This window comes from Nothoprocta perdicaria, unplaced genomic scaffold, assembly GCF_003342845.1.
Source record: "Nothoprocta perdicaria isolate Ctin4 unplaced genomic scaffold, notPer1 scaffold_88, whole genome shotgun sequence".
NCBI lineage: Eukaryota > Metazoa > Chordata > Aves > Tinamiformes > Tinamidae > Nothoprocta > Nothoprocta perdicaria.
In genome coordinates, this window is record NW_020456176.1 from 1,741,796 (window position 1) to 1,766,706 (window position 24,911).

General features: G+C 39.5%; 2 protein-coding genes and 1 long non-coding RNA gene across 6 annotated transcripts in view; 2 read left to right on the top strand and 1 right to left on the bottom strand.

Moving 5' to 3' along the window:
* The first annotated feature begins 4,304 nt into the window (after positions 1-4,304).
* Positions 4,305-5,378, top strand: LOC112958512. The gene is made up of 2 exons (XR_003251435.1): positions 4,305-4,407; positions 5,341-5,378. It is a non-coding gene; the product is annotated as an uncharacterized LOC112958512 (long non-coding RNA).
* Positions 5,379-6,296: 918 nt separating this feature from the next.
* Positions 6,297-20,342, bottom strand: LOC112958511 (ADP-ribosyl cyclase/cyclic ADP-ribose hydrolase 2-like). Of its 4 annotated transcripts, XM_026052357.1 has the most exons (10): positions 20,008-20,340; positions 16,026-16,155; positions 14,537-14,672; positions 13,993-14,075; positions 13,120-13,196; positions 12,261-12,353; positions 11,147-11,233; positions 10,611-10,670; positions 8,366-8,431; positions 7,428-7,459 (listed from the first exon to the last, which is right to left on the bottom strand). In XM_026052357.1, coding segments are annotated over exons 1-10 (900 nt in total). In that variant the 5' UTR covers positions 20,175-20,340; the 3' UTR covers positions 7,428-7,458. The 4 variants fall into 4 exon arrangements, with proteins under 4 accessions (XP_025908141.1, XP_025908142.1, XP_025908140.1 ...); XM_026052356.1 differs by lacking the exon at positions 8,366-8,431 and having other exon boundaries at positions 6,297-7,459; positions 20,008-20,341; XM_026052355.1 differs by lacking the exon at positions 7,428-7,459 and having other exon boundaries at positions 7,480-8,431; positions 20,008-20,342.
* A 13-nt stretch (positions 20,343-20,355) lies between these two features.
* Positions 20,356-24,911, top strand: part of FBXL5 (F-box and leucine rich repeat protein 5) — a 34,505-nt gene continuing 29,949 nt past the window's right edge. The window contains exons 1-2 of the mRNA XM_026052405.1: positions 20,356-20,446; positions 20,669-20,718. Of these exons, the coding sequence (XP_025908190.1) occupies positions 20,356-20,446; positions 20,669-20,718 (141 nt within the window). The remainder of the gene's footprint in view (positions 20,447-20,668; positions 20,719-24,911) is intronic.

The following is a 24,911-nucleotide window of genomic DNA, read 5'->3' on the forward strand; positions in this document are numbered from 1 at the left end:
GAAGCTGTTTCATTCCTGTGGCTGCTCTGCTCTGTCACCATCTATCACATCTGCAATTAGGAGGAAGGCTACATTGGCATGGTGCAGTGTGTAGACCTGAGGTGCTCACAAAGATTTCCCCTTGTCATCCCCAAATATCTACCTGCTCTGTGGCTTTTGTTACCTTCCACAGTTCTCAGCCTCTGCCTCACTTGTACCTTTTGTCTTTTCTAGTGGAATCTCCCAGGACTCATGAGTCCCATGATCTGGTGCTGGGCAGCAGCACCAACCAGGCTGACCTTGCACTGGTCTAGTGCACCTGGCTCAGGTCACTGCAAATTTGCTATCATCTCTGAGGGGTCCCTTCCCACCTATATTATTCTGTAGTTCTATAGAATAATAGCTTCTATAGAATGTATGATTGTGTGGTAACAATGTGCAGAACGCAGACAGCCCTTCTTGCTTTCCGGTGGATATCCAATGGAAATAAAGAACCTAATCAGGCAAGTTTCCAAATATATTGGGATTTGTGGAACAGAAGATACATGAAAATGTCTTTCCTTGAAGACAGTTGCTGAAATCAATTACATGTTAGGGTAGAGCTTCAAGCACCTTAAGAGTGACTGTAGCTGGCTAGCACACTGTGGAATACCACTTACAGTGTCTAAAGCAGAATCTTAAATGTCCCTGTTAAAGCATGTTAGCCATCAGGTTTTCAAATAAACACACCCAGCATGACCAATTGCCAAAACTCTATGGACAGCTAAATATTTTAGAGAAAATGAAGCTATCTTGTTAGTAAGGCATTAGTGTTGTGAAATCTCAAAGGGACCAGTAATACAGTTTCATTGAACAATGAAGGTTGGAAGGGACCTCAGGAGGTTATCTGGTTCCACCACCTGCTATTATGTGACCAGACTAAGTTGCTTAGGCCTTGTCTGGTGCAGCTTTCACTGCCCACCCTCCGAGTCAATTTTAGAGATTTTTCAATCCAGAACCTTTCTGGGCTACCTGGTCCAGTGTTTGACCACTCTCATGGTGAACATTTTTAAGTTTATGTCCAATAAGAATTTTCTTTACTGTTCCTTATGACAATTGCCTCTAGTTTGTTTGTTGTCTCACTGTACACCTCAAAAAAGTACGGCTCCATCTTCTCTACAATGCCCTTTAGATTGTGGAAGAAACAAACTTTTCGGGCCAGCTTCAATGGAGCTTATTTTGGAAGATTTGTTGCTATAACATACAGTGTTTGCCACAGAATCAGGATATTCAGGTTTCTGACATTCTTCCGTCAGTCATTTCCATGCTTTAAAGAGAGCACAGATCACCAGCACTGTGCTCTAGGATGGAGCACAATCTTGTACTCTGACAGCTGAAGTGACATTGGTACAACTTGATTTTGAGCTGCTTGTTGCTGCAAAGAGATTTATGGTCAATCAGGTTAATGCAGTAGGCGTGAGGATCCAGTGAAATATGCTGACAAAAATGTAAACTTACCCAAAACTTTCTTAGGTATCAGGAGATTTGTTCTGCAGCTCAGATGTTCCCCACTTTGCTAGTGTTTGGACTACCTTGCAAATTAGTAACATGATGATGGGCTGCACATTTAAAGCTCCCATTTGGATGAAGCACATTTGGGAAAGGCAATCCTTAGTGATTCTCTGCATGGCCATGCACATCCCAGCTCCTTTCTGATGAGGAGCAGCCTCCCTGCTTGTTGCTGTGTAAGCTCCCTTGGAGTCCCTCAGAGTCACGGCAACACTGACTGTGCCATTCAGTGTGAGATACAAAGAGCAGACACTGAGGTTTCTTTATTTCTTTCAAACAAAGATCTCAAAGACTTCAAAAAGCTCCCCCGCTCTGAACTAAACTCTTCGTCTCATTCCTGCCTCTTTCCTCCTTTGCTGGTCCTCCTGAGTGTCAGATCATCTGCTCCTTCCCCTTCACATCCCGCGTGGCACCTTCAAAGGTGCCTCAGAAGCTTCTCTACTACCTGAAGCAGTTCCTGCTGTCACTGCTGCTTCTTTTCGTGTGTGTTCACAATTGCTTTCTCAGCAGAAGTGGCAGGTTTGTGACAGGCCACAGCTGGAATTTGAGCACTGGTTATATTACTGAGCAACACACTATGAGATCCCCTGTATAAGCAGTTGGAGAAGAAGGAGGCAAATTGGCCATACAAGTGGTAGAGTAGGCCCAGAGCAGCTGGAGAGAACAAGCTGCTCTGTTCTTCTGTACTCTCACCTTTTTTGAAATGTGTTTCTACTCAGTCATGTTAGAAAACAAAATTCAAGACGAGTTTTCAAAGAGTCAGGTGTAAAGCACTGATCTGCAGGGTGGGAGACCTGAGTTTAATGGATCATGTGTTCATGGCTATGAAGAATGTATTTTTTAGTCAAGAAATGTTTAATTTATACAAAATGTAACAGCTGCAGCAGAAGAGAGTGCAAGAAAGTGTGAGAGAAGCCATATTTAACAGCTAGTAGTTAGGAATCTTGCAAGGAGATCTGATTGCCTGAGCAAGCATCTAGCCCAGGGCTATTTAATAGTCTGACAAGGTTGCTGTGCTTTTTATGCAAAACCCAAGGTTGGTTCTGTTTTAGTGCAGACTGTAAACAAATGTAGCAATCTTTCCAACTTCCATGAAATGGAGTGCTTGTTTTGTGTCCAGGACTAATCCCTATGCTGCTCACATATTCTGAAGGGAAGTATCCAGCGGGATCCCATCCCACCGATGCAGCTAAGGGAAAAGGTCAATACAGAAAGGGGCTCTAAACTGGAGACAAGGGAGAGTGTAAAGAGCAAAATTATCCCTAAAAGAACTAGAGGTGGTAATTTAACCACTTGGAAGCCATCCATGCGGAGTTTCAGCAGTTAGGTTTAGCTGGAAAACTATTTGTTGAAAAACAAGATAAAGATGAGGTTGAACGATAAAGTTCTGTCCGACACCTATGTAAAATGCACTTTTGTGTGTATGCATTTAAATATTTGTCCAGGATTTGATGCTGTGACTTCCTAGTTTGCTGAATAATTACTCTTTCTGTTCTTATCTTCCTTGTTTGCATGATAAGTGCCATACGCTTTGCTTGTCATCGCTCTTCCTTCTTTTATACTATCCCAGCAGCTATTTGTTTATTTACCTTTATGCTACCGGGCAGTGGTGAGAGGGGAAGTTTGAAGTTAAAGCCCTGTGTATTCACCCTGCTTTCAGGAAATAGCAACTCAGAATTTACTGGCATCTTTCATGGAAACAGAGGGAAAAGTAAGAACAACGGACATTATACCTAGACTGTCCCTCCGGTTGGGATTTGGGATTGCATGGGTGAAAATTCCTAGTCTGTAGCATTCACCTAGTTCGGTGGCCTAGTCTGGCCAAGCTCTTGACCTGTTTCCTGAAGTACCTGATATTCCTAGTTTGGAATATCCTAGATATTCCTTGGATGAGTCCTCCTCATCCAAGCAGCAGTTGGTATTGGATAATATCAAGCGTAATCAGTAAGAGATGTACGGGCAAATGCAATTACTGGATAAACAATTACTGTTTCTCTGTTAATTACTGTAACACATACAGTGCAGCTCAAGTTAATGCAGACACTCACTTCTGGAGGACTCCTCTCTGCACTTGGGGAACTTAAATACTTACATAGCTTATGTAGTGCAGGGGTATGCCTAGTCCAGTGATCACAAAGGTCTAATTACTTAACTCTGTATTATTTGTATGGAATGTGTATTATTCAAAATAATTTTCTGCTTCATTTTCTTCCTGTAAAAGCCCTCTGCCTGCATCCGAGCAGCACTGCTGCAGTGGTACAAATGGGTCATCTGCCTGCAAAATTTGGCAGATTTTATTCTCTAGCTCTCAAATAAAAGGTCAAGTAAGTTGGCTCAGGCTGGACTGAGGCTGGAATTAGTAAAAACCTGAAAACCCCCGAAAGCACTTGTAAACTGCCTGAGCCTCCCTAGAATTTGCCTATAATAAGATAGTGTGACTCACCATAATGAGCTATTTTGAACTAAACTACTCTGCTTAAAGCACCCTTCTTCCAATTTACACTCTATTGTTGGGGTAGAATACATGAGAATTGTTTCCAGCAAATGCAGTTAAAAAGAAAACTACCAAAAGGGACAGTTTTGAGCAGTGAGTGCTGTGCAGCTCCTTGTGGTTTCAGTGGAAGTTTCATTCCATGGGAGATTGCTGACAGGACACAGTCATGTCAGCTGAGATCACACCAAGGCCAATAGGACAAAAATAAACACCAGCAGGATAATAAGGGCAGAGAGGTGAACAAGTTGTCCTTGCTTTATTCTCACAGATTCTCACTCCAGGGCAATCAAGAGCTTCCATTTAAAATAAACAGAGAGGGTGTGAGCACACGCTGAACGAAACGAATTACTCTGAATTGCTTGGAGTCATGTCGCAGAAAAAAGCAGGTTAGTAGATGGAGATATTATATTTATTTCTATGTAGGAATGAAAAACAGGATATAATTGAGTTATTAAGTGGTCCATGAGATGGGCAAAGGTGGGAAATATTAGCTCAGTAACAGCAGCTTCCAGAGGTCTGTCTGCATAAATGGAAAGCACTAGTAAAGTCTGTATACACGATGCTTTTATTCACAATAAGTAGTTGAGTATGAACAGATCTAATGTCTGGCACCAAGCTATATAGCTATATGCAAGGTGAAATTATACTCATAATGTTTTAATATTTGTCTTTTTTTTTGCCCCCTGGGATTCAGTTCTCAAGATAGCTGGTTTTGTGCTACAAGTCCAAGTATGAACAACAGGAAAATGTTGAATAAAACTTTGAACCTCTGTTGAATATTGCCAGGCTTGCATGAATTTACTGGCCAGGACAGATGTCTTTTATGCATTATGCTGTTCCAAATTTTGTCTAATCCGTCTGGTTAGACACAGCTGTTACATGAGACACTGCTAACAATTTACCAGGGTAAATATGAGTATACCTAGCTGATTCACACTGCATACCTGTATGTTTAAGCACTGCTATTCATACACTTTTTAGGTGAAAGAAGAAAGAAAGAGAGCAGAAATTCCCTTGTTCCCAACTGTTTACCTGCCTCTCCCTCCCGCGGGGAATAACAAATAACCTTGTTCACTCTGCCTCCCTCTGCTAACACATTTTTTTTTCTGCCCTTCTCCTTCATAGATGCCCATCACACTAACCTTTCTCACTGATGAAAACAATTACATTAAACTCAGAACTGGTCCATTCTTAGCTTGAAATGTGCTGCCTTTAAAATCCAAAGAGGAGACTAGGTATCTAAAACTTTGCCTGTTTTTTTTTTTTTTTCCCTAGCTATACTAGTTGGGTAGCTAAAAACAATTTCCCGTTTTCTACAGGTCTTCCCAAGCTTTTCCAGAAAGTTTGAAACTTTCCTCAAAGGATACTGGAAAACAGCAACAAAAACTCTATTGTCTTTGCCACTTTGCTGAAGGAAGGAAGGCAGGAAAGGCAAGAATATTAAAAAGTAAAAACTGCAAGAGTTTTCTGAGTAAGTTGAGTGGAATATGAGTTTGGACAGTAAATATCCTCAATTATTTGAACTGCCCTCCTTTTATAGGTATGTAACAGGGTTTTCAAACCAGAATTAATTATCACTTCTTATAGTTTGTTCGGTGTCATGCGTAACTGCCAGTCCTGACTGCCCTGCTGAAGGGGACGGTACTTGGAGGATGAAAAGCTCCTGCACGCTGGAAGGGCCTGGCCAGCCAGGATGCTTGGCTCAGGGGTGGATGTTGCCTAAGAGACATTCACCTTCCTAATGGGATTTAGCTCTTCTGAGAAGCCCCTGCACACCCCCATGCACAGGTCAGTGTGCAGAACAGCACCAGTCTGAAACATGACCTGGACACCTGTCTGTGAGTCTCCATAACCTGCGATGTCACATGTATCACGATGTGACTAGCAGTGGACAAAGAGATCAAAGTTGCTTGGTTCTGATCACTGGAAACGTGGCTGTGTTGCAGTTACCTCTCCTCTTATTCTGGCAGGTGCTGTTAAGGACAGAGGTGAGCAATAAAAAGGAGGATGCTGCTGAAGGGCTCCTCAAGCACTAACGTTACCAAATGGGTAAGGGACAGTTCTGATGCATACTACAGACCAGGTTTTCAAAGGTGTTTGACTTCTGATATCAGCACTTTTGCAGCCCTCTGAGATGTATAGAATGGAAAATCCTTTGAACTCATGCCCCAATCCAACTGCAACACAGGCAAACACAAGTAGGTACATATTTAAAGAGGTTTATATTGGAACTGATTTAAAGATTTTTATAGGAAAGGATACACAGAAAAATAAACATCAGTAACTTTTATCTGATATTCATTCTTTCAAGCATGCAACATGATAGAGTTTTACCAGAGACGGAAAGAATATACATCTACTATGAGGTCTTAAACCAAAAGCAGAGATAAACAGGAATATCCTACAGCAGTTTCCTGACAATCGGATAATACAAAAATAAATACTATAGAAGCTAACTTGAATTTCCTATCAAAATGTTAAAGGTATCTAGATGACACAGATAACTGCCAGCAGGAGCTCAAAGAGACCTTTAAGGTGGTAGTTGCTCTCTTCTGAATACATTCTGAAATATGTCATAGGAGTTATATGAAAGCAGACAGCTGGCTGACTTGGCAGGTTCTTGCTGGAATTGGATATGCCACAAAGCTACTCATCTCGTCATAGTAGAAAAACTGAGGAACTTCCAAGACCTGGTGCCCAGGAAAGAGACAGTTGAGGAATAGCTGTGTGAATGGCAGAGCAATCGGCTGTACATGGCAAAATGCTGTATGCAAGAAAGGATCTCAGTGTACTTGTAGTTCAGGTAAGTTTAGCTAAAAGACTGTATTAATTCTGAAAACAGTTTTGCTTGTTTGTTTGTTTGACACTGTTTCAGCTGCTGTATTGCTTTTTGTACCGAGCATCTAAGTTCTCGCTCGTCTGAATTCATATTCCTCTCTTTTTTCCCCTAAACACTGGATAATCAGACACTTAGTTTTCCAGGCCAAAATGCTTGGGTTGTTAAGCACAAGGGATGTGTTTGGGAGATGTATGTAACATGGCTTTTCTTGATGCAACATATGAACACAGAGACTGTATTATGCTCAATGGAATTCTAGAGAACTCAGCATTAGAAAAATTCCAAAGGATCCCTTGTATTTAGGAAAATAGAAATGGAGAGTGAGGCTTTATAGAAGCAATAGAGTATTTCTTTAAACTCTTAATAGTTGATATATAGATAAAAATATGTAGATTTGCCATTCCAGAGCTAGTGTGAAACTGCTGTTATAAACTAATTTATACCCAGTTGAAGCAAATAGAACATTTGCATTCAGTTGATTAACTTAATACACTAGAGCAGATCTGGACAAAAAGCCTACAAAAGTAACAAAGATGAGCTTGTTCCAGCTGCCTTCTCTGTCTGAAGATATAGGTCCTCTTTGTGCTGCTGGTGCAGATCTAAAGAAAAGAAAACAAACAGGATGTTCACAGCACAGAGCTGAGTTGAGATTCTTTTAAATATCAGACGTTTGTAGCCAAGGCTGAATTTTGCAGTTCAAGTGCTAAGTTAGGTGTTTCTTAACAAAACTTCAGTTGATTCCCAATTGTGCCATGATTTTATAAACAGGATAGCTGTGTGCAAAACTGTGGGTACAACCCTTGCTATCCGCCGAGCAAGACTCCCCTGGCCTGTCCATACTACCCACGACTCCTCGTCTTTCCATGTCCATGTGGCACCTCCTGCCTTGCAATAAGGAGGCTGTATAGAGCTTTTTCGGTATAGGGCATTAGCGGCCCTAAAGGTCTGTATTTTTACAGTGCTTGACACCGTAGGATCCAGATGCACTGCTAGGTGTCCCTGACATTGCAGTCATTTCCGTGAAAAATACCACTAAGAGGTTGCACCTCTGTTCCTCTTGGCTTATGTTTGCATGCCATCTAGTGGGCGTATTTCTACTTGCAGGCTTTCTTTAAATGTCAGGTGTCAAGTCTAAATTTTGACTCAGAAGAAACATGTCTGGGGAAGAGTAAAGGGACACTATATCCACCCCTAAAGCCCAAAGAATATTACAGCACCCTCCAGGCCACCCCTCCTCATGCCCATCCTCTGGCAGGCCTATGTAACAGGCCTTGTAAGGACACAAGTGTCACCTGAACAGCTCCGTGGGCTGACAGGCCAGCCATGAGTCTCACAACAGTGAGCAGCCACTGTGACAGGCGATGCAATGAAGCCTGGATGCCAAGTCTCAGTATTTAATATGAAATTATGCAAAGTGTAGCTTATGGACACTAATGAATACACCTAAGGCATAAGGTGCCTTTTCTGAACTGATATATGTTGTTAACAGTGATATCGCGACTGACCAAATTGTCCCAGTGTCAGTTAATGGACCATCAGAGAGCTGGGATCCATCCACAGAGAAAACAGATCTAGAAAATAATCATCAAATAATTTATATACATCTGCTTAAGGCTCTTTTTTCTTTTTTCAAGGGAGGCTAAATTCAATGGAGATGCTATTCGTTGCAGAGGTGTAAGTGTGAAAAGTGTGTAAGTATTCATTTGAATTAAGTATTTTAGTGACTTACATTTCAAAGAAAAGCAATGATATTTAGCATGCAGATTGAGAAGCTCTCTGTCTCAATTGAGGACAGCACAGATAATGAAGAGTATTAAGCCAATTAGACTGCCATGCACACAAAAGGGAATAGGAAGTTCATGGAGGGAAGAAGCAATGAAAATTCTCCCGAGGAAGATGGTAACAGCAAGATTACTTAGAAATTACCCAATAATTACAGAATATGAGACTGGTCTGTGGAATACTTTACTGATTGTGACCATGTAAGTACTGGCGTGGTGGGAAGGGATGAAGTGGCGAGGACTGCAAGGACTGTGTGGTAGTACTGGAGAACAGCTACATTCATCCCTTAAGTGAAAGGCACAAGACACTGATGTTTTCCAAAAGGCTTCTCATGCAGATTTCCTCTGCTGGGAATGTACACATATCACAAGACTCTTAGGGAAATGGGTTAAAACTTGGAAGAGAAACCTTTCATTAACAATTCGCAATATTGTTGTTTTTCAAGTCTTGTAAAATATTCTTTCCTCTAGTTTCCTAATATTGTCATCATGGCCACAGCTGTGGCTTCACATGGCGCAACTGGGTTTTCCTTTGACGTATATGAACAGACACTTTACCACTCACTGGCAGGACAAGGAAACCCTATTTTAACCCACCATGTGAGTGGTAACGAGTAACAAACAAATGCCTTAATAGGCCTGCAGCAAGTTGAGTCTAGGGTCTATGACCTTAAAGGAACTATCAGTAATCTCTAAAACGCAAATATTTTCATCACATGATTATAAATTGGTGCTGGGATAAAAAAAAAAAAATGTTGTCACATGAAAAGATGAGAAAAAGATACCAGTGAGCAGAGGGAATAGAGCATGGACACTCTCTCTGTAATGGTGTCTTAAACGCTCTCTGCTATGGAGAAATTCACCTTCTTTTCTGTGCTCAGAGGAGCTCTACTGCTAGGAAACCTCTGCTTGGAGGCAGGCAGAAGGCACCCAAACCTGCAAGCAGCAGCAGCAGCACCGGGCAGCCCGAGGCAGGGCCAGCACATCAGGCTTTTGACAGCAGCAGATGCAGGCAGAATCATCACAGGGGGCTCGAGGCACTTGGATGAGGGCAGAAAGGACACGCAGAAATAGGATGTGGCCGAGTGCATGGATTACAAATAAAAACTCATCTCGGGAACAACTTCTATATATTCAGGTATGCTTCGTCTTTCCAAACTGTGAGGAAGTTTTCATATTTAGATATTCAAAGATCTTATGTGAAGCCATATAACATATAGAATAGGAAACAAGTGCAAGTGAACACAGTCAACTTTTCTCTAAGTTCACTGAAATATGTCACAAAAAAAATTAGCCTTTCTATGTAATAAAGAAAAACAGTCATAGGAAGGGAGAATGTTAAAATCTAGTTCTGGAGTGATGATTTCTAATTAAGAAAAGTTAATTAATCTTGGATATGAGATCTACATTCCCTGCATATGTCCTACTGGCAAATATATTAAATATACGTAAATAAATTACATATTAAATACATTAAAATATCGAAATTGAGTTTGCAAACAAAATTGAGAATAAGAAAAAACTTCCTCAGTGTTTGGAACAGGAAATTGCAGTATCTAGAGACATGTTCTATAGATCTATTGTCATTTGACCTATCATTTCATTATTCACAGAAGAGTATTAATGAAAACATTTTTGAATTTGTGATAGATTTTTAGATTTTGCAGCAGCTTGTAGTGATAGCCACAAACTTCATTTATATCATCACTAATATACTGTGCGATCGTGTGATCAATGAGGACTGCTCAGCATCTCATTTTGAACAGCAGGTACTCACGGGCAATTGTGCACAACTTGTAAAGAGAAATTATTTACACAACACAGTAAAAAATAAACTCAGAAATACTGTATATTGCTTGTGGATGCCATACAATGGATGACACAGGTGGAACCTGTTGAATTGTTAACTTATCTGTTGTTTACTTGGTTCTAATGACACTGAGAGTGGTTTGAACTTTTTTTTACTTACGATGAAAAAGCACAATTAGAATGATCGGGATGATCCAAGCAGAGTAAGAACATTACAGGCCTGTGAAGAGATTATTTTATTTAACATCTTTCATTTAGAAAACTGAGGAAAACAAACAAAAAGAAATGAAACAGACTCAACTATTATCAAAAGTCTAAAGACTTCTTTTAATGTTATCTTAGAATCTACTGTGAATAATTGCAGCAATTTTAAATAATTGTGCAGACATTCAACATTTTCAACTGTTGTTTAGATTTGTGATCCAAATAAGAATTTTACAGTGAAGAGGAATGAAGGATGCCATCTCATGTGTCTGATATTGGGTAAGTAGCACTTAATTATACAATGAGCATTTCACTCAACTCATAGCTGATGTGTAAGCCTGAAAAACGTGATACCACTCCTCCACGATATCAATATAATGTGTCCTGAAGGCACAACATTAACAGCACTCAAATATTGAAAGGTAAGAAATAATTTAAAACAGCTGAGTTACTCCTGCAAAAACACCGTATTTATGAAGGTTTTTGACTTACTTGTAATTGTCAGTGCACGTGACTTCATATCCAAGTGTTTTCAGTCTGTTCTCTAATATCTTTACAGTATGAGTTCCACAGGAATCTCTACAAGAAATGGTTTTAGTGTTACTGTAAGCCTTCTGTTATCTGTTTCCTTTCCATGAACTTAAAGGGAGTAATAAATTAGACTGCCATTATTTTGCCACTTGCATATTCATTAACACACACAAAAAATGCATGTTGCCTTTTATAATACTTCATTTGCTTATGGTTGTGTAAGATTTTATATTCAGCTTGCAGAGATTAGAATATTGGCTCCTGCCTATACAGCAATAGCAGATTCTTCTAACCAAGATTTCCATTTTTAAGATTTCCTGGCAGAAATGAAACGAACTAAACAATTTAGTAGCATAATACATAAAACTTTTATTTTTAACATTCTTGGGCAGCTATTTAGATAGTGCTAAGGTTGATGTTCACTGTCTTTATGGAGTAAGTTGATTATAATTAATTGGAATTATTTTTCTTGTGGGAGCTTTTTCTGCTTTCTCTTCTCTTCTCTTTGGATTAATCTTTTTATTCTTTTATTTTTTTCTCCCTTTGCTGTATGTAAATATTATGGCTTTTCAGCCTATTTTTAACAACTAAATTAACAGCATGATTAGACCTGTTAAAACCTACTCTTTGTTGTTAGATTAATTTTAAGTATGGAGAGAAGAGCCCTCTTGTGGCACTTCATGCCCAAAATTTCCAGAACTATTAAGACAGGCAAAAAATGAAAAGAATGTAGTGGGCAAGGCAAAACAAATATGTGTCGTGTCAGGATTTATTCCAAAATTCACATTGTCCCTTGGTGGCTTCGTAGTGAAATTGTACATGCTCCATCCTCATTTAAGGTCTGAATTCCACACACATATATCTCAAAGCGTATTCCCAGCCTAATACAGAATGTATTTTTATTTTTATGGCAATTTTTATTTTGTCTAGTTCTGGTATTTATATATTCTTTGGGAATGGTAAAATTGTGCTGTGTTATGAAATAATGTAAATATTTTCATATTTATTACTATGTAATAATGATCAAAAAAGACAAGTTTGAAAATTACCTTTTTTTTTTTAAGATGAAACTTACCTATCAGGTCCATCAATATCATCTACAACCCAGATGACAATTTTTGAGATTTTGTCTTTCTGGAGATTGGGTATTTCATAATCTGCAAAGAAACTGATTAAAAAAAAAAAGTTTTAACAAAATCTTTTCAGTAATGAGAGCTTTGATCCTGCTGTAAGATAAGGGCTTGTTTATTTTTACTATATATCTTCTGATCACAATCACATTTAACAGAGTAGAAAAAAACCTTTTGATTCACAGACGTAACCTGTACCTGTGTACAGACACAGACCCTTCAGGGAAAGGAGGTAAGTGGGTGGTAGCATCTGTTTTGGAAAAGAGGAAGCTCTTAAGAACTTTTCTTTTGCCTCCCATCTGGTGATAAAATGACCTCTTCAGTGATTATTTTCAGTCATTGGTGAGCAAACTGGAGCAGGATCTATTTATTTATTTTTTGTTTTTTTTTTTGTTGTTGTTATTTTTTATTTGCTTGGATAAGACAATGGCTGAAGAAAGGAAAGATGGGAATATTCTCATCGAAGGTGGGTGTTCATAATGGCCAGATATTTTGTAGTAACTCTTAAGGACAAGGAATAACTTTGAAATAAATATTTAATACAAATTTAGATGAACAGATACATAGCAATACACTTGTAAATCAGACAAAATACATTAGTTCTTAATTTAAGGAGAGAATACGGAAAAAAGGGAGCTAATCCTTGCTCTTATCTTTCTTAATGAGTTTTTTTTTTTCTCTCTCAAACCAGAACAGACCTTTATGGAAATGGCACTTTTACTTACACAAAAGATTTTTTTTTTTTTTTTTTTTTTTTCCTCCAGGCATCAGACTTTGAACACATTAGTTGGTTAGTTTTCTTACCCTTTGACTGGATAAGCTCCTCCTTCTGCAGAACCATTCAATAGGACATGTATCACTCCGGAACTGTGCTGTGCATACTGTAAAACATAACAATAAGGGGCAGGGGGTGTAAGTTGAGACGCCGGCAGTTCCATCTCCATGTGAGGAAGAACTTATTCACTGTGAGGGTGACAGAGCCCTGGCACAGGCTGCCCAGGAGGCTTGTGGAGTCTCCTTCTCTGGAGATCTTCCAAACCCACCTGGATGTCACCCTGTGCCCCATGCTCTGGGTGTCCCTGCTGGAGCAGGGTGGGGTTGGACTGGATGATCTCTAGAGGTCCCTTCCACACTCAACCATTCTGCAATTCTTACAGATTGTTTACAGGTTTAGTATTGCACTGCATGCAACAATGGTCAGAGAGAGAATTTTAGCATAATTGTTAAACTAGTAACAAATTCACACTCTAGATGGTTATTGCAGCAGACAGGACAAAAAATAAATGGTCAAATGGCCTTTTTTAAAAAAAAAAAAATTCAATGTATCATCTTGGACTTGCTCTGTGAATAGAGGGTTTTTACCATGGCTATCAAATGTTTTAAGTACTCAGATCACTTCTTAGAATCTGTCTTCCTTAGAGAATTGTGGAGCTTAGTGTACTTAATGTACACATAATATATGTCATCAAACATAGAATTCAAATGTATTAACTAGATAAAGTGAAAGTTAGCTTTCCCTTGCAAAAGGGGAATTCTGTCTAGAAAAGCGGGTCTGTACCAGAGGATATAATTTAATGTACTTATAGCCTTAAATTTCTTTTGATACTTTTTTAAAGGAATTAATCCAACGAATTAAAGTATATTAATGTAGAAGATGTGCATTAATGCACTATTTACTGTGATTGAGGCCATCCGCCAGAAAGACTCCACTGCATTGTTTTCACATTCTTCTGTGGTAGGGCAGGAGTCATAGTCCAGTCCTGCAGGAAGACACGTGATAGGTACAATTAAAGATAATGATAAGAGCTGTAAAATGTGACCTTAGAAAGCAATTATTTATGTTCCAGCACTACTCATTGAACATGCATAATGGTCTGATATAACAGAAATGTGACAGTTTTATCTTTTCTATAATTTGCCAACCGTTGCAGTTTATATAGTGACATTATGTGGATTGAATAATTTGGCTGAAATGGAACTAACTATATCTGGGACAGAGGATAAAGAAGGAGGCTGATTTTCTGGGCAGCTCTGTTTAGGTTTTGCTCTGTGCCTCCTGACTGCAACATTAAATATTCACACAGAACAAAAACAAACTGGTCAGTGAAGCTACCTCTGATTTCTTCTGGGGTAAGAGCAGAATTAACTCCTTGATAACACAGCAGTCAGCATCAGTTATGTTTTCACAGACAGATATTTAATGTATCAGTCATTGTCTTACCAGGGCTGCCTGCCTGCCCACACCAGTTCAGTAAATCTGCAAAGAAGCCAATTAGAGTATCACCCAGGGCCGTGTAGCGACGAGTTCTACCAGAAAAGCTATTGACTAGCAGCTGATTATTCTCCCAGAAGAGAGACTAAATAAAGAAAAAAAAAAAAAAGAGACAATCACTTGGGTGTGAACACGGTGAGATTATGGGGTACTGAAAACACTTTAAAACATGCTTTGCTATTTCTCTAAAAATCAAATCATATAAATAGGCAGAAATGTTATGCATCTCTTCGTAAGAATAAAGTTTGTTCTTACAATGGGGTAAATTGCTGTCAATAGAGGTTGGAGGAGCATTCACACTATGATGGAAATGGATATAGACCTATATGAAATATAATTAGGCCTGACTTTACCTTGTTGAGCACTCAGATTTAGAAAAAGGGAGGAAAAAAAAGTAAAAAAAAGTAAAAAAAGACATATGCATATATATATAAGCCACATATATTTTGAAAAATTCTGTCACACTGCTATGGTGATTCATGGTACGCAAAAAAGAATCCTGTTATCTACCTTTTACCCCTATGTTCACAAAAGCCTTTCATGAATGAAACTGTTGACAGAAGTATTTGTCGGTTTAGCTTGTAGTGTTTAGATATAAGGAATAATTGCACATATTTTAAGAACAAACTTTCAGACAAGGCTAAAGCAGACACTGATGTGTGCTGCATACTGCGACAGGAAAAAAAAAAAAAAAAAAAAAGCATTTTTATTCATTGCTCTGCAAGTGCCAGAGACTGGTATCAAATACTCCTGTTTCCTAGCACAGAACAACAGCATACCCCATTTCTGCTTCTGCTTATAGTAGAGTGTAACATGTTGACTTGGCATGTGAGGAGTGGAAGGAAAAGAGGGAGGCAGTTTTTGCAGGCCGAGCACTTTGGGAAAAACGTCAGTGGAAGTTTAAGGAAGGAAAAAGTGTGGGCCTTCGTAATGTGGAAAGGGAGGCACAGAGATAAGGGAGGCACAGAGATAAGGGAGGCACACAAATCCCAGCACAGAACAAGCGTGTATCCACAGGGCTTTTCCTGAGGCTGCAGAGAGGAAGAAGGAAGGAACAAAGGACCCCCAGAGCCCCTGAGGACAGAGGAGCTACGGGCTGCAGGACTCCTGCTTGGAGGAAGGGAGTCCAAAGGTAGCACAGAGGGACACAGGAGTCTGGCCAGCTGCTGTGCTGCTGGAATGCGAGGTCTGCAAAGCAGGTGCCAGGAGCACTATGAAGCACTCACTCCTTCCCTTTGTAGTTTACTCTTTTCTCTGAAGGTAAAAAAAAACAGAAAAATGTCCTCAAGCTTAAGCTTACTTTGTAAACCAGAGATGGGGCAAAAATAATGAATCATCAGTGAGCCAAAGAATGACTTTTTGTCAATTTTGAACTACTATGTCTTAGGAAAGTTAGGGAATGTCACAAGACCATTAACATAACATGAATAATCAGTACCTTATTAGGTGGAATTGTGTGCAGTGACAAGTTAATAAATAATTCATAGTCTGTAGGTAGAATACTACAAGGATCCTTATTAATAAAAGCGTTTTTAAAAGCTTCCCATAACTCTGAACAATTCTTCTCCCTGTAATCATTGAAACAAACAAACATGTTTACAAAAGCAAAGCAACAAAGTGATTTGTTTCCAGTGCCCTCCAAGCCCCAAATTAAAATCTCCATAAGATTAAGGCAGGAAAATGAAGCCAGACTGGCAGAAACTTCACAATCCATGAAGAGCATATAGGACTTCACTTTTTCTTACTCCTTACAGCAGTTTTTATCTAAATACAGTAGCAGGAACTAAAAATAAAACTATTAGGATTTATACTGTGGAATTAGAAGTATATAGCAATCCATCAGAAATCTCAGAAGGTATGGTATTTGTAGCAAGATCGACTGCCCAGCATTTAGAAAATACTAAAAAATACTCAGCTTTCTTACAAATTTCTGGGATCTAAAAAGCCATTCCAACTAAAATGTGACTAAACACTCAAGGGTATTGGAAAGCAAAATAATAATTTTATAATTGAAATGTCAGATTCAAGAGCAAGAGGAGTTATTAAAAAAGTTCTAGTAGAATAATGGTCCTGAAAGGAGTATCTCCAGTATAAGCAAGCTCTAGCACTTGAAGGGCCCTAGAATAAGTACCATAACAGTGTGGGATGTGGGCTCTTGCAATGCAGTAGTTATTAGGTCTCAACATTTAAGCTTAAACTGCTCATGAAGGGAGGGCATGAAACAAGAAGGAAGGCTGTGCGCTAGGGAGGATCAAATAGCTCCCTTCTTCTGGCTCTGTCTCGGGGAAAATAATGGCCTGTAGAAAGACAGACCAGACCGTTTAGGGTCGGAAGGATCTTAAACCTCTGGATCTGCAGGAGCTCATCTGTCAAAGCTCTGAGCCTGCCTGGAGTAATTAAGAAATTAATTGCTACTTTCATCAATTTGCCACTGTACCTTCCCCACAATGCTGTGACAATGTCTCTGCTGGGAACACTGCAGAACAGAATAAGGTATTTTATGTGTATAAAGCATTGCTCATGTGAACAGCTGAAGCTGCAGACCTGCAGCTTGAGCAGTAGTAGTTCCTGTAAGTAAAGCAATTTTGCTGTTTGAGTGCTCCGCTCCTATAATGTCATTCATATGCAGCAGGTTTTCTGTGGGTGCTTCTCCTCATGACACTTTAAAGAGCTCCTTTGAGGTGCTGAGTGACAGAGATTCTGTAAAGGACCCTTGGGATGAGTTAAGCCACACTCATGCATGAAAGAGACCACAGAGTTTCTCACAGTAATCTCTGATCTGGTTTCTAATAGGTACTTAACAACTTCAAATAAAAAAAAAAAAAAAAAGAAAAAAAAGAAAAGAAAAAACCCACAAACCNAAATAAAAAAAAAAAAAAAAAGAAAAAAAAGAAAAGAAAAAACCCACAAACCTTGATCTCGATCAGTGATTCAATATGACCCTTGATCAGTGGTTCCAATGTTCAAATATCCTGACTCGGTAAGAGGATTTGCACCCAATTTCTAATTTTGACCATAAAACTACAGCTTTTGACCATGGATATATTTATGTCTCTTTCTGCTAATGGAATGTGTATTGCGAGCACTGACTTTTCATGTTGATACTTGTAAGTTATGATCAAGTGAACTCTTAATATCCTCCTTGACAGCTGAATCCAGCGGTAATTGTCTGGTTAATTCACTGAGGTTTTTTTTTTCATTCATGTCTTTTCATCTCATGTTTGAACAGCTTGCAAACCAAAAGGATTATTCTGCTCTGTAACTCAAAATATCTTAGCTGGCAAAAATACTTTTTAAACTACAGGGTGGGGAAGGACTGCAGTTTAGGACACTTTCTTCTCATCCTAATAGGTATCAGTAAGTCACGTCAGATTTATTTCACACTACTCCGTTAAAAAAAAATACCTTTTGAAAACTTATATTATATCCCACTAACAAAGAAATAAGGGGAAAAAGGCATTATAGGAATTTTTATGTTTGTGTAATATAGCATACTTTTATTATGCAATTATAGAAAAAAATTTCATTCAAATCTCTCACTTTTATATGACCATAGTTTTCTATAAAATATTTTACTTCAATTTCTGATGTTTGGTCTTAATGAAAGGGGTGTTTCTAATGTTCTAGATGTTCTAATGTTTCTATGGCTATTTTTATATTTTTTTATATATATATATATATATGTATGTATGTATAAGTATTTATTTAACTATGCCAAAAGGTGAGGATGTGCTATGCTACCTTCTTTTCTGTTAAAAAATATAGTATTTTTGCACATAAATTCACAAGCAAAACCTATCCAGGTGGCTGTGTCTCTAATGTTCACCGTGGGGGCAATTAAGAAATAGACAATGAACAGAAAGGTTTACACAAAATTAGAGTATCTGTTTAGCACCTGTCAATATAAAATGTCATTTTGTTTAGATTACAGTTTTTGCTTATAGACATAAGGGAAAGAAAAAAAACGAGCACATAACATGCAATGATTTCTGCAGCTATTCTTTTATAATGCCATTTTGGCCCTTGATTCAGGAATGGAGTGCTAATGTCCATCCCTGCTTCACACTATTCTGAGGTTTTGATGAATGTTTTCAGACTTTTCAATTTTAAAATTACGCTATGAAGTTGCAGAAATTAGATGACAGGGCTTTTGTAAACATGACCTATTAAAGCACTTTCAATAATATTATGTGTATATTTTAAGAAGTCCAAATCAGTAAATGATAAAGTTAACATTTCTGTAATACCCATCCTTTATGTTGTTTATTTTAGAGTATTTTGAATTAGTTATGTTCTGCTTCAAATATGAATAAAATTACATCCATTCACTGTAATGATAATTCTAACGATCTGTGTTACACTGCAAGATCAGACAAACTGAAATTACCTAAGTTTTCATAGTTTATACTCTAGGTCTGTGGCAACCTATAGCTGAAGTTTTCTGATGAAACTGTGAAGTGTTTAAAATTCCCAAGTTTGAACTGTTCAGCTAAAATTTCAATAATTCCCTGAGGATGATTTTTTCATAGGCCGACTTCAAGCGAAATGGTTCACCTGTGTTAAAAAAGTTACTAGGAAAAAATGTTCCTTTTTTTTTTTTTTTTTTTTTTTTTTGATTTTGTATCCTTCCTGCTTTGTAGCAGGAACTGAAACGGGGAGGTTGGGGCAAGGTGGGGGCACTTGCTGTTATTATGTAAAAGGCTCTGACATTGTTTAAGGCTGCCGTCCTGTGTTACAGAAACCAGGCTAGGTTCCCTCTGTAAATACTACTTAAAGCTATCGTGAAAAAATTTGGTGTCAGGATGAGGGGCTGAAATTCAAGAATTTCTTCTTGCTGCTCCCCCCCCCCCCTTTTTTTTTTTACAAACACTGCAAGAAAGGTGGAAAACAAGGTAATCTTACCAAAATGCAGGACTTGCTGCCCAGTACTAATCAACACAGACAGTGTAAACCTGCAGCCAGCACTTCAGCAATGCCTGCTTTGTGAAGGGGACGAGCTAAACAGGTTCTTTTAGGAGCACAGGACAGCTAGCAAACGTGGCCCTCTTAAGAGGCTTGACAAAGTAAAATTGGTCTTCCCAGGAGCACTGAACTTAGTATATGTGTATAGTAATTTGGTACATTAAAAATACCATCCCCACAATTTTTGAGCACTGCTTTCCTTGTAGAACCCTGTAATAGTAGTGCAAAAATACGACATATAAAAGTCAAAGCATTAGAAGTTTTGCCTTATTTATGCTACTGATATTATTATTACATTTATCTTTTATTGTTGTTGCTGTTGTTGTTCCTAGACAAGCATGTTGGTTTCAGCAGGACACCTCTTATGGCCAGCAGTGAAATATCCTAAAATTGACCTAATTTAGAATTAGGCTTCTAAGTAACATAAAAACTAATTCAGAAACAAGCAAAAAACTTACCCAACAGAAGGATTCACAATTCGAGTGTACTCATAACACCTTCCAATGACAATGTTTTCCAGGTTTGGTGTTGTACCTTCACCTTTCCATTTCTTTTCTTGTCCTTCAGAAAGGCTTGTCATAAACAGAAGAGAGACAAATGAGAGAGACAAAAAAAAGATGTTCATTATGAATTACTGACAAACCAAAATCCAAAAAGAAGAAAAAAAAACAGTTAAATTGTAAGATTTAAAACCAGAAGGCTTAACATATAATATTTCCAATACAGGCAGCAACCCTCTACACAAGTGACAAAGTTACACGGAAATCTAAACTTTGTAGGAGAATGTAATCTAACTGTTTCCTGCAATGATTGCAGCACAAGGATACATCACTTCCTTAAATATGTTTGCAGCTTCAGAAAAACAAAGTTTAAAGATCAGGACGTTGCCCTCTGGTGGTAACCAGACAAAATTACAACATAATTCTGTACAACAACAAGAACAAAGCTTACCATGTTAGTTTACAATGCCTTAGCTTCCCAGAAAACTCATTGCAAGTTATAGCCTAAAACATTGCAAGTAATTGCAAGCAACATACTTGAAAGCATTTTTTTTAAAGGCTACACTTTTTTTGCAGGTGTTTCTCTAATGGCTGAAAAATTGCTGAAATACGTACCAAGATGAAAATGACAGACAGAAGTGCTTATTCATAAAAAGCCAGATTTTCAAGGTATCTTGTATCACAGACATGGGTAACATACACTTCTAATTTCCCCTGGATAATGACAGCAGTATTTTGGTGTGATGATATGTGTTTTAAACTATTCTTAGTGAATAAAACCGTCTTGTGTACAGAAATAAATTACAAGAACCAAAGGGATTAAGATACGATTCCTGTGAATTGAAGAAATCTCTTCAACTTCTGCTTATGTTTATTCTCTCTTCAACTTCTTTTTGCTAAGTACCTTTATAGATCCTCAAATGGGATAGATTAATCCAGCCTTCATTGTGTATTTTCTGGTGTCTACACTGCTGGAAATACACCTAAACTCACTTTCCCTTCCTTTTTTAAAACTTCTCTTTTCAACCTCAGCATAACTTATCTATGGTTTCACATTCCTCAGAAACACTGGGTTTTTTTTTTTTTTTTTTTTTTTTTTTATTTTTTTTTTTTTTTTTTTTTTTTTTTTTTTTTTTTTTTTTTTTTTTTATTTTTTTTTTATTTTTTTTATTAAATAGCCCCCATGCTTTAGTAGAATACATATATCTTTATTAATTATGTCTTTATTTATATAGTGTTTTTGCTGTGTGCATAATCTTGCTAATCGCCAAGTATATCACTGATGATGGATTTCTTCTAGAAATGTCATAATAGGGCCAACGAATTGATTTATTGTCTGAAATATGCTTTTAAGAGAACCATGTCAGCATGGATTCACCAAGGGGAAGTCAAGTTTGATGAAGCTGATAGCCTTCTATGATGGGATCACAGGCTGGATGGAAGATGGGAAAGCTATGGAGGTTGTCTACCTTGACTTCAGCAAGGCTTTTGATGGAGTCTCTAATAACATCCTCGTGGGGAAGCTCTGGAAGTGTGGGATAGATGAGTGGACAGTGAGGTGGTTTGAGAACTGGTTGGATGGCAAGAGCTCAGAGGGTGGTGACAAATGGGGTTGAGTCTAATTGGAGGCCAGTGGTGTCCCTCAGGGATCAGTACTGAGCCAGGTGCTGTTCAACTTGTTCCTCAATGACTTGGATGAGGGCACAGGGTGCACCCGGAGCAAATTTGTAGATGATACCAAGCTGGGTGGAGTGGCTGACACTCTGGAGGGCTGGGCTGTCATTTAGAGGGACCTAGACAGGCTGGTGAGTTGGGCAGAGAGGAACCTCATGAGGTTCAATAAGGACAAGTGCAGGGTCCTGCACCTGGGAGGAATAACGCCAGGCATCAGTACAGATTAGGGGTCGACCTGCTGGAGAGCAGCTCCATGGAGAGGGACCTGGGAGTCCTGGTTGACAAGAAGTTAGCCGCGAATCAGCAGTGTGCCCTTGTGGCCAAGAAGGCCAATGGGCTCCTGGCTGCACCAGGAGGAGTGTTGCCAGCAGGTGGAGGGAGATGATTCTGCCCCCCTACTCAGCTCTGGTGAGGCCGCACCTGGAGTATGGGGTGCAGTTCTGGACTCCCCGGTATAAGAGGGACGTGGAGCTTCTCAAGAAGGTCCAGCATAGAGTGACAAAGATGAAAGCATAAAGTGAATGGAGCATCTATCTCACGAGGAAATGGCGTGAGCAGGGCATTAAGCCTGGAGAAGATGAGATCTGATCAACATGTCTAAGAACCTGAGGAGTAAATATAAGGAGGAGGGGGCCAAGCTCTTCTCATTGGTGGCCAGTGACAGGACAAGGGGTAATGGGTGTAAGTTGAAACACAGGAAGTTCCATCTGTGTGTGAGGAAGAACATTTTTACTGTGAGGGTGACAGAACCCTGGAACAGGCTGCCCAGGGAGGCTCTGGAGTCTCCTTCTCTGGAAGATCTCCTTCTCTGGAGATCTTCCTTACCCTCCTGGATGCCACCCTGTGCCACCTGCTCTAGGTGTCCCTGCTTGAGCAGGGGGGTTGGACTGGATGACCTCTGGAGGTGCCTTCCAACCTCAACCATTCTGTGATTCTGTGAACCAGAGTTACCCTGAAATAGATATGCAATGTTGTTTTTGATATACTTGACACACATCAGATGTGGTACTTCATTTTGTCTACTTTTGTGATGTTTTTTCTCCGCCTTTCTTTTGTGAGTTCTCTGAAACATGGCCATGCTGATAGGGAAGGAGCAAACTAGCCCAATGGTTTTAAGGTTGCTGCTTCACGTTTAGGCTTAGAGATTTATAATCATCCACAGAACTAAATGAATGTTTTTTTGTTATCAACTTCACTGCAGTCAAATTTTGCCCAGTAGTTTCAGGACTAAGAGAAACCATAGGCCTCACTGAGGTAGTATTTTAAATAGAACAGGGCTGAGCTTTTCACTGATTTTTTGCATCAAGACTGATATGCCTATCTAAAATAAACAGTTTATGTTAGGACAACATAAAAAAGGAATTGAGTTTTGGAATGGCTTTTCTACAAGGACACACTAGTTATGGATTTATCAGCTCGGGAAAGACATGGATGCTGCTCAGTGGTGTTCGGAAAGAAGACAAGACGTGTCATGCCACTTAGGAGGAAATGGAAATGCATCCAGCAGTCGCTGGGATGCCCATGTCAAGCTCTGTTGAGCTTCCTTTCCTCATTGGCCACTTTTAAAAATACAGCATTAGGCTATGTGGGTCTCAACTAACTCGGCACAGCCATTTTAATATATGTTCTTACTCAATTTTGATTTAAATATTTTGTGTGAGGGCTTATCTAACACACGCCAGGGAAAGTGTGCCAACAGTCGGGTAGCCATATGGTTGCAGTGTCTGGTCTGAACTTGTCTACCTTTAGCTTGCAGGCTATTAGATCTCATGATGCCTTTTCCTGTTATGTAAAGAACAATCGAGCCTCAGAAAGAGTCTCTCCATGTAAATTCTTGTAGAATGTGACCATAACTTGATGGTTATTAAACTTGCCTATGAAAAATTCAACTCCTTAATCTCATTATTTGGCACTTATTCATACAGTACCATGGTCATCTGTCTTGCCTCCCCAGCTTGGCAGTTCATGCTGGATGTAGATCATTGTCCTCTAAGGATGTTGCTGCCCATGGAGCAGTCAGCAAAGCCAGGAATGTATCTGCTCGGGAGATACTCCAGTTCACAGACTGCATATTAACTAGAACCACCACAAAATTCAGCATGTTTATATTCTGAAGCCCTGGTGGATGAGGAATGGACATGTTCCCTCTTGCTATTTCTACAAGATGGGAGTGGTAACTTCCAGCAGAAGGGTTAACACATGAGAGAATTAATCTCCTATATTACTCAGGCATGGACTGCTGGCAGAAGAACCCCAGCTCTGTATGATTTAATGCTTTATGCCTAGAAACTCAATCTTAAATTTGCCAGCACTAACAAACTCTTCTGCAAGCAAGAGACTTAACCAAATGTTGTTTCTTGGGGGGTTGTATTTCTGCTCCATAAATCCTACCTACAGCCAGTGATGAACTCGCTGTGCAAGAAACAGTGGCTCCTGGGGCTAGTTGGAGCCAGACTTGGCTGTGCAGGCCTAGACAGCTGTGTCCTACCTGTACCTCGCCTTCCTATCTCGCCCAGCTGCCAGTTTCCCCAAACATAATCATCTTTAAGATTTGTAAACCTGTCAAATATGATTAAATAGGCCAAGAGGTTCAAAAGACTCGGGGAAACACCCGGATGGCTCCAGCCTCATTTCCTTAGATAAAGAGATAAGGATTCCTGTGTGCCGTGTGATCCACCATGGGACATGAGCCTCTCAATTCATTATCTACTGGCAATACGAGGGATAATTACGTGTTTTATGTTAAAGCATTCCTGTGTTAAGGAATGTTGTGCTAAAAATAAGTCCTAGGGCCCTTTGCTTGAAGTATTTCAATGTGTTTATTTCTCTTTTTCACATCCACAAGCTCACCAGATTTTAACCTCCTTACTACTGGCAGCTCAGATTTTACAGGGCGGTAATTTTCAGTGGGAAACTCCTGCCGTTTATTTCGTCCCCGACCCCCCAGGGTGGGGGGAAGGGGCAGCCGGGCCCGCTGCCCGCCGCCATGTCGGCTGGCAGAGCCTCCGCTCCATTTTGTTGTGCCACGGTGCCACCTCAAGGCAGCTCAGGCTTCCCTGCCCACACGTTTTGGCGGCCAAGGGCAGCGCGCCGGTGCCCTCTGGGCGCCGAACACGGCAGCTCGGAGCACCGCTCGCCACGGACCGCTTCTCGCCGGGGGCCGCCCCCACACGGCGGCCCGGGCCGGG

What these genes read in the sequence shown, in the direction of transcription:
- LOC112958511 (XM_026052355.1), bottom strand. Translation starts at nt 20,174, where the DNA reads ATGAACATCTTTTTTTTGTCTCTCTCATTTGTCTCTCTTCTGTTTATG. An exon ending in ATTGTGAATCCTTCTGTTGG is followed by an intron (nt 16,156 to 20,007) that starts GTAAGTTTTTTG and finishes CAATGATTACAG; the next exon opens with GGAGAAGAATTGTTCAGAGT. An exon ending in GGCGGATGGCCTCAATCACA is followed by an intron (nt 13,197 to 13,992) that starts GTAAATAGTGCA and finishes TATGTTTTACAG; the next exon opens with TATGCACAGCACAGTTCCGG.